Source organism: Anser anser (assembly GCF_964211835.1).
Source record: "Anser anser genome assembly, chromosome: 7".
NCBI lineage: Eukaryota > Metazoa > Chordata > Aves > Anseriformes > Anatidae > Anser > Anser anser.
The window spans coordinates 7,914,258-7,923,521 of NC_139727.1; the positions used below are offsets into that span (position 1 = coordinate 7,914,258).

General features: G+C 37.7%; 1 protein-coding gene across 26 annotated transcripts in view; it reads left to right on the forward strand.

Moving 5' to 3' along the window:
• Positions 1 to 6,603, forward strand: part of ZMIZ1 (zinc finger MIZ-type containing 1) — a 353,245-nt gene extending 346,642 nt beyond the window's left edge. For 25 of the 26 annotated variants that reach the window (XM_083843109.1, XM_083843093.1, XM_083843095.1 and 22 more), the window contains one exon: positions 1,949 to 6,603. In XM_083843109.1, the coding sequence (XP_083699235.1) occupies positions 1,949 to 2,056 (108 nt within the window). In that variant the 3' untranslated portion in view covers positions 2,057 to 6,603. The remainder of the gene's footprint in view (positions 1 to 1,948) is intronic. The other variant, XR_014586502.1, reaches the window with a different exon arrangement.
• The last annotated feature ends 2,661 nt before the right edge of the window (positions 6,604 to 9,264 follow it).

Below are 9,264 nucleotides of genomic sequence, written 5' to 3' on the forward strand. Positions count from 1 at the left end.
CCACCCCTTATACAGTGTTAAATTATGCCTTAATTTAAAAAAAAAAAAAAAGTCTGATTCTATTTTTCGGGAGTCCTAGAAACATTTTAATCCCAAATTTTTGCCATTGCTTCAACGTGTGAAATACACCCTCAAAACTAAGGACTTCATCTTTAGAGATACTGAGCGTATTGTTTATAACTTTCACTTTTCTAAAAATAAAATAAAAATCCCCTATATACAAGAATGAGTCTCAGAGACATTATGTTAGATTTTTAACAATTGAGTTGGAAAAATGTGTAGGAAAAATTCAGCCATTTTTTTCTTTCTAAACATTTGGCAAGGCCGCCATTTTCTTTTGGTCTTCCATATTAGATATTCAGAAAAACTATGATAGCAGGTGAAATACATTTTGCCTTATCATTAGTCTAGTGCTATTACAACAGCAGTTTAGCTATGAATAAAAGAAGGAGGTGTTTTAAGAAAACATTCCTCTGGGACATTTTGTTTATGTAAACTTGGCATCTTCTTTTTTTTCTAAAACACTTAGGAAGTAATAAACTTCCTTCTACATTTCATGTGTAGCTTATTTTAAAATTATGTTCATCCGTTTAACGTTAGAAGATGAAGCTGCATTTTCAGAGGAGTAATAGAAGCATATAAATATAATATTTGCATGCTAAATGTGATGCAGTCAAGCTTTTGGTTTTATAGTATTTGACAACATAAAACAACTTAAGATGAATTTCTCATACCTACTGTTATTGTTAAATCAGTCCATGTTTTTCTGTCTTGGCCTCAACGCAACGCTGAATATAAAGGGAGCTTATTACAAACTCTTCCCTGTCATTTTTTAAATACGATACTTTTCACCAAGCCCTGGTGAGATGCAGAATAAACCAGAAAACATTGCCTTTTACAAAATCTAGCAGTTAAAGTGTGCTTGTTACCTGTCAGATCAAAAAGAATGAGTGATGCTTGGAAAAATGAATTTTTCTATTTGAAACACAGTATTTGTAAAAATATAAGTAAAAGAATCACAACTATTTTGATACTTTAAAATACTGTGGAGATCAGTGCATCTTCTGTTGGATGGGGTGCCATGCCCCTGACCGTTTAAAATGTCTCAAATTGCATGTAATGGTTTAGCTGAGTAAGCACTTCAAGCCCCCATCAATACCACGGAAAGAAATAGGACTCATCTACCTGCCTTGTCCCCCCTCTCCCGGTATTCTTCCTCAGGGTTTTTGCCGGTTTTTTTTTGTCTGCTTGTTTTTGGTTTGTTTTTTTTTGGGGGGGGGGGGGGTTGTTTATTTTTTGTTTGTTTGTTTTGAGGGGTGTTTCTTTTGTGTTTTTTTTGGGGGGGGGGGCAGGTGATTTATTTTTTTTTTCGTCTGATTTAGTTTTAGCTCTTGATGAGTTCTGGATCCCTCTGACTGCCCCAGAAGATACGTCAGTGTGCAGAGGTGTCACGGGGTGACTCAGTGTATGAGGAAGGGACAGGGCTGCCTCTTTCTGTAAGGATGCAGGCATAAAGCAATCACCATGCTACTGTGTGAGTCAGATCTGACTGGTGTTGTTGATCTGCTTTAAAGCTTAAATATGTTTTCCTGGTTCAGCCTTTTATATGAAACTAAGATACATAACTAGCATTTATCAAGAAGTTTTTTCAGCATTGCTAGCCAGGAAATAAACTTTGTTTATTGAAGAGCTTTGTGATAGGGAAGTTGATTGAGAAACCCTCACTGAGATGATAATGTAATTCATATGTAAAAGTTGACTAATGCAGACTTTCACAAACCAGTGGATGCTACATCATCCTAGGGTATTAGGCAGGGATACTGCCTTCAGACTTATTTGGATATATTAATATGAAAGCCAGTTTCCAGGAATGTGTGGTGTTTAATCCCTTTTTACACAAATGTATTTCTGTTATCTGTAATTTTCCTTTTATCTTTATATTTTATAGCTGCTTCCAGAACTCACAAATCCAGATGAGCTGCTTTCATACCTGGATCCTCCTGACTTGCCAAGCAATAGCAATGATGACCTTCTGTCTCTCTTTGAGAACAACTGAAACTATGTGTATTCCCCCATCCCTTTCACTTGTTCACACGTGTGTGGCTGCACAGCAAGGAATCTTAACACTCCTTTTCCACAAAAGAAGAAAAAAAACTCACAAGTTGATCCAATGGTGCACTCCCTGCTTTCTTCATCTTAGAACTGCTTTTGTCAGCTTCAAAAACTGCGAAAGTGACGGGAGAAAAAATAGACAAAAAATGCAGTAATCTCAGAGTCTGCCGTGCTACACATCACAATGAAGCATAGACAGTTGTGCAGCTATTGGAAACCCCGTTTGTTGTTCATCCTATAGAGAGAGAGTTCTGTGATAAACATAGTGTGAAGTATCTTGGCAAAAACCAATCTTGGCAAGGGAAGAAAAGGCAACAAAATGGAACTGTCTTTAATTGACCTGTCTCAGAGTGTCCTTCCAACGCATGTTCTTCCATTTTTTTGAAACTGTATCTCCCTCCACCCCACTTCCCCTCTGTCCCCCTCCAACCACAGGTTTGTGTTGGAGTAATTGTCCTGGCTACACACAAAAAGCAGAACACAAACACATTACAAAGCTCCAAAAAGCACAAATCATGCAGTAAAGTGGCAAAGATAGGGAAGACATACAAGCCCGTCAGAAGGAGACAGCAGTTTAGTAAATAAGTCTTCAGTAACGGAGTCCTGAGCATCTCCAGGCTGCAGCCGCGTGTGTTTGGATTTATAGAAGTGCAGGAATCGTAAATGCCTCTTCGCAAAGGATTCCTCTGTTCAAACACACAGATTGGAAACATGGGAAAAATAAAAAATGTTTTCAAAGTTTAGTTTTTTTTTGTGGTTTTGGTTTCAAATCAGTACCGTTTGTGGCTGTGCTAACATCCAGCTGTTGAGATTGATGGCACAGGTCTTTTTGCCATATATTCCATACAGAATGGAGAAGAGAGGGAGGGGGGAATGCAAACCCAAATACTCTTGATTATTACCTACAGCCTTCAGCTTCCTGAGTGTTTGTGTCACTGTTTGTATTGCACAATACATAGTAAGACAAGCTGGGTTGAAGGCAGATAGGAAATCATTGCAGGATGGGGGGAGATTAACATCACTATCTGCATAATTATTTTTAATAATCAGCTGGAAAAGGGGCATTGAAATTGGACAGACATTTTACAGCTTCCTTTTTGTTTTGCTTTGTGTTCTGTTTTCATGACTGTTACAAACAATTCAGCCTTTTTCTTTTCTCCTCTTTCAGTCTTTTTTTTCTTTCTTTTTTTTTTTTAACTTTAGCTGCCAGAAAGAGATTGTTCTCACGAAGGAATGGGCATGGGGAGAAAAAGTAACTTCGTAGAATGCTGCTGCCCTCAAGAGACCCTGATGCCACAATCACTGTCTTGCCCCTGTGATCCGTGCTTCTCGTGTGGTTGCTTCTCCTGCATGAGCTTCCTATTGCTTCTGTGCCCATTTCTGTGCTCTTTGTCTCTCTCTCTTATAAATTATGTACAGTAGCTGTGTAAGAAGTGCATGTGTGCCAACTTTGCCCTTGTGGTGCAACATTTCAGCTTTTGCCCACTGTACAGTTATTGTTTTAGTTTCTTTTTGTTACTAAAGCAAACTTGACCCTACTCCTTTCCTCATCCCAAACCCAATCTGATAACCTTTATTTGCTCGCCACAACGCGTTTTAAACTTAAGTGCCAGACAAAATTTTGTTTGTTCCTGTCTGACTAGATAGTTTCCTAGCCCTTTGTGTTTAGTTTGCAATGCTGTAAATGGCATGCTATGTGCTTACAACTCTGGATTTGCTTTTCTCACCAAAGTCATATTTGTAAATTCTTTGCGGTTTTTGTTTTATTTTGCTCTTTGTTAACGTTTCCCACTACTGCTGTACATGCGTCGTGATATATATATGCTAGTCAGCAGCACCTTGCTGTAGATATTAAAGGAAATGGCGGTTTAGTTCTTTTATTTTCCAGTAGGAGTATTGAATCTGTCAAACATATTATGTAGAGATGGTCCCACACTTATATTTTTCCTGTTTCAAGTTTTTTTAAGAAAGGCGCTGTTCATTATGCAAAATCAATTATTTTAAGAATTGCTATTGTAAATATCTTTGTGAATATTTTAGTATTGTCTTTGATAATATTCAACATTTTCATGATCTGGTTATACTTTTGCTGGTGTTTTTAAATACCTTGTCTGAAGAAAAATATGGGTCCTTTTTTAAAAAAGAAAATTGAGGGTTCTTTAACAGAATAAGGGAGGTTTGTTGTTTGTTTTTTTTTGTTGTTTTTTTTTCCCCGTTTTCTTTTGATAATTAGCCCAAATTTCATATCCATTTATGTGATGAATGAATTGATATGTCAGGCAGTACCTGGACAATCAGGGCCCAGCTCTGTCATGGAAAAAAGCTCTGTCATAGTAAAAAGCGATTGCCTAGGGCATACGCACAAAACCACCACCTAACCGACCGATGTTCACCGACTGTGTGGGTACTTGTGGGCTGGCAATGCAGAGGTTTTGTTCCTTTGCCCAAGTGAGCAGAACACCTAGGACCAGCTGTCTGAACAGGTAAAGATGCACTAAGGCAAGCAGCGAGCGTATAAGGTACCTTATTTATATCACTATGCTGGTGTTCCAGCCTTGGAAGCTGGGGCGCTCTAACACGTAGGGATGTTGGTGGGTGGGGAGGGAAACAGTATAGTATATTTTATTCTGCTTAGAAGTATCTTTTTTCTTATGTAGGCTTGACAACCTGTAGAGGATCTCTGCAGAATATTAAAGATACCTTGGTATAATACATGGTAATATGGTTGTGGTGTGGTGCTGCTATCACACAACTACTAGGAAAGACCGTTCTTCAGTTACAGATGTGTTTTGTAGCCGTTTTACTGTAGTAGTTTTCCCCTGTATTTTTGCTGCATTGTTTATATAGGTATTGAAGTCGTTTGCAGGGGTGGCTAATGATAAACTGACATTATGCCCTTAGAGTTTTTCTTTCTTTCTTTCGTTTTGTTTTGTTTGTTGGTGTTCTTTTTTTTTTTTTTTTGGGGGGGGGGGGGGTGGGGAGGAGGGAGTTTCTTAAGCCGTAGGTTTTGGAATAAAGAAGATTTCTCACTAGTTGGAACGGGTTGCTCAGATTTTTTTAAATTGATTCTGTTTAATGTTCCACCCTCCATTGTTTCCTGAGCAGCTATGTTAGTCACCTGAAATTATTTTTCTCTTAAACACAACGTTAGTATTTTAAACCAGGTATGTTAAGGATTGACCTTTTGCTAACTGGTAGTATTTAAAATGTATCATTTGAAAGTACCTGTTGGAAAGAGTAAAGGGAAAAAACTCCATAGATATTAGCAATATGTTTGGAGCAGTGTTTGCATCTGCTTTGTACAGTAATAGAGCATTAAAGTGGATGATTGACATTTTTAAGCTTAGAGAAACATTTGGTTTCCGAGCAGAACTTAAGAGATAAAATATGATTTTTACCCGTCACCCAAATGTTGGACATGTGAGACAGTTTTAAAACTATGTCAGCTAAAATCAGGTACTGTATAGTGGATTCAGTATGAAAAAGCTTCTAAATGAAAATTTAGTTATTTTTTTATCTGTTCACTGCCATATTAAAGTTTAGAGAAAAAAACTAGCAAATAGGGTAATCACAGTCATTTCTTTTAAAGCTTAATTATTATATGAAATTCCAGTAGTATTTTTATTCTTCTTTTTTTGTTTGTTTACTTTTTAATTGTTTCCCTATGGAAGTTCATCTGGGAAAGAACCCACAGAGATCTACAGTTCTGCTGCCAAGACATTATTATAGGACTGACAGATACACGCCAATGTCTGCAGTGGAGACTCAAGGGACATCTGTACATATGTAAATGACAAATAGAGACATGTTAACAGAAATGCATTCATTTTCCTTGGAATGTGCATTGTTTTTATTTCGCAGGAAAAAAAAAGCTTGAAGCTCCATCTTATGTGGAAAATGAATCCTGTTTGTTAGCGTTTGTGGAGTCTCAGCATTTGTTTCACCTTCACTTCTGTAATATACTCTGATCCTTCGTTTTGTTTTATCTTCATGTAATATTTAGCTTACGTGTACTAGTCTATCACCTGTGTATTTTTAGGGTGCTACAGAAATAATGAAGAAAAATACGGGGATTAAAAAAAAATTGTAACCAAATTCATACTTTGTACAATTTTTGATATCATGATCAGAGGAGAATTAAAAAAAAAAAAAGTACAATCTGAAGTAACATGCAAAAACGGCCATTGTCTTTGTTTGTACATTGTATGTACAGTACAATGCAATCATTTCATACTTTAAACTGGTCAGAAAAAATAATTGTGATTTTTAGTCTTGCAAAACTGTATGTAGTTAGATGATGTGACAACCTAATATTTATCTAATAAATATGTATTCAGATGAAACCTGTATATTAGGTGTTCATGTGGTTATTTTGTATTTAAAGATCAAATTATTTGACTATTGCTAGACATTTATATACTCTGTTGTAACACTGAGGTATTCTCATTTGCTCATGTTAATTTTTTTTCCTAAATAAATTTGCAAAATGAAGGTCTGGCTAATTGGAAACTGCTTTGTAAATTTTCACTTCTGAAACGCCCCACTTCCCCTTCTCCCTCCCTGGTTTGTGTGTTACTTGGAAAGTTATTTGTGCAGGACGCCACTTTTCAGGGAGCAGGATTTGCTACAGGAAGGGAAAAAGGTATGAACCAGGGTGGAAGAGACGCAGACTAAGAGATTATGAGTGCAGGTTTACTGATGGGCACAGGATCACAGAGGAAAAAAGACCAGGACATGAAATCATATCAGTGACTGCATACCACCTAAGTGCGTAATAAGTACATTGAAATGAAATCGTTGCATGATATGAATAACACAATAGTAGTGCTTGTCTCTTGTGTTGACGTGTGTTCTGAAATACAGGACAACTTAATCCTTGCGGAGAGAAGATGTTAGTGGAGAGATTAACTATCCAACACGGTAAATTTACCTTTCTCTTTGTTTAAAATTCTCATGAGTTTGATCATTTTACTTTTAACTGGAGTCTCTGTCATCAAAGTGAAATCAGTGACTTTGGAAGATGACTAAAATAAGACTTTTTTTTTTTTTAATGTATCCCCATCTTAAAGCTGAAGGACCTGGTTTCAAATTGCAGCCTTTCAGTTATGAAGTCTGCTTAACTTCTCAGCGCGTTGAACAGTAAGCAGACTGAACCATGGCTCGAGGAGCACGCACAGGGCACTGTCAGCAGCGGTGGCACTCGCAGCTCCTTTCCTGGCGGAGTTCCACACCCATAACTAGCTGCAGTCACATGCTAGGCACTTTGCATCCAGGGACCTGTTTTTATGGAGAATTACGGAGCATCTCTGTATATTGCATTTGTGGAAGTGTTTAGTTTAAACCCACCTTTCAAAGGTATTCAAGTATATAGGAACAACCTAACCATTTCAGAATATGAATATAATTCAGGTGTAGTAATTACCCTACAGGGACAGAAGTCCCTATTGTTGATGGAGAATACACATAAGTAGTTTTGGATAGATAAATAAAACTGGATGAGGTATTCATTTCTCAACGTTGGGAAAATTCATTTCTTTTTGCCTCAGCTTCTGCCTTCTTTGCTGGCAATACCAATTAAAAATGGTATTTTAGGATAAAGTAATAAAACTGAGTTCCAATGCACTCAGTAATGAAACAGAAAAAAGTATATATTTGTCCTTCTCAGCCAATAATTAATGAGTATTTTGTTTCTGGTGTTTTGTTTTCCCGGAAGCTCCCAAGAAGTGTCAGTGAGACAGTGTGCAAACCTGCTTTGGCACTGTGAAGACAGAGACAAGTATTTCTGTATGAAGAGCTCGAGCGAAGTCCTTAAGTGCTGTGTGTGTTTCAAGCTTACTTGGAAGACTGAGAAGGCTCTGACAGTTCTCCAAGTGGAGCTTCTCCCAGATGCCAGCCTGTTGACTCCAGGATAGGTATGACATGCACATCCAGTTCATGCAGATGTCTCCTGTTCCACCTTGTGGCAGGGTGTCCATGCGTTGCTTGCTCTTCCTGTGATTCCAGGCAGCCACACAGCACATCTCTCTGTCTGTGGTTTCTGTGCTTATCGAGGTGCATCATTGCCGAACAGCTTCAGAGCGCTTAAGGCTGAACATTTTTTCTCTACTCTTCCTAATCAATGTGAATCTCTGAATACGTATAAATTTGTGCGCATTGTATTACTTTACCATGCACTTCCTCATAACTTTTATAGGAGCAAGATAGACACTATTAGAAACATGGAAGTGAAACAACGAGGTTGTTTGGACAGCGGGGATGGGATTCCTGTGTGTGAACAGAGCTGCTTTCTTTCCTTTAAAGAAGTAAGCCAGATGGCATAGAAAAAGTTGTACAAGTCTCGCTTAATATACGCTATATGTAATATTCTCACTTGGTGTCCTTGTCTCGGACCTCTTAAAACTCATTAACATTTGACATTTGCATGTCTTGTCTTTTATTTGTTTGTATTTTTACCTAGAACCTGCTTCCTTCTTATCTGCTTAAATTTCAAGTCTGTCCAAATCCTCTTATACTGTGAATTTCCAGTCATGAATGATTACCTTTCTTCTTCCCGTTTTGAGTAATTATCAGAGTGTCACCATATTACAGTTTTCCATTGTCGCTGTCACTGGAATCCTACCAATTCCATGTAGAATATTACTCCTGATGTCTGTCATTGTGTCAGTGCCCTGTTCATATTTGTTCTCTCTCAAAGAAACAAAGGACAGGCATCTGCATCTTCTGCTGAGGCGTCTCATCTCCAGCAGTGTACAGAATTTTCCAGGCGAACTTAAACCAGTCTAGAAGGAACCTCATCAATTGCACAATTTCATTTAAAAAGCAAGCAGATAGCAATTATGGCATGACTCCTACAGGGCGTTAGCAAACAGCTTGGTATGGAGCAACTTACTGGTTTGCTGGCTACGTAGCTCATCTGCATTTCCAGGAACGTCTCACCTAAATTGTAACAATTGGTTTTCTGCTATTTAAATCCATCTTTATGTTAAAAATATTCTTTTTTCTAAATGTCTGGAACCGAAGAGATTAAGCCCTTTTCCCTCCATATTGAATACGTGAATATGTCTGCTTGGTTTGTCCAGTACCTTTCCAATTACTTATCTCACTGTATTTTTTGGTAGATCCAGGTACACACGTAAAGTTAGCTTCACTGGA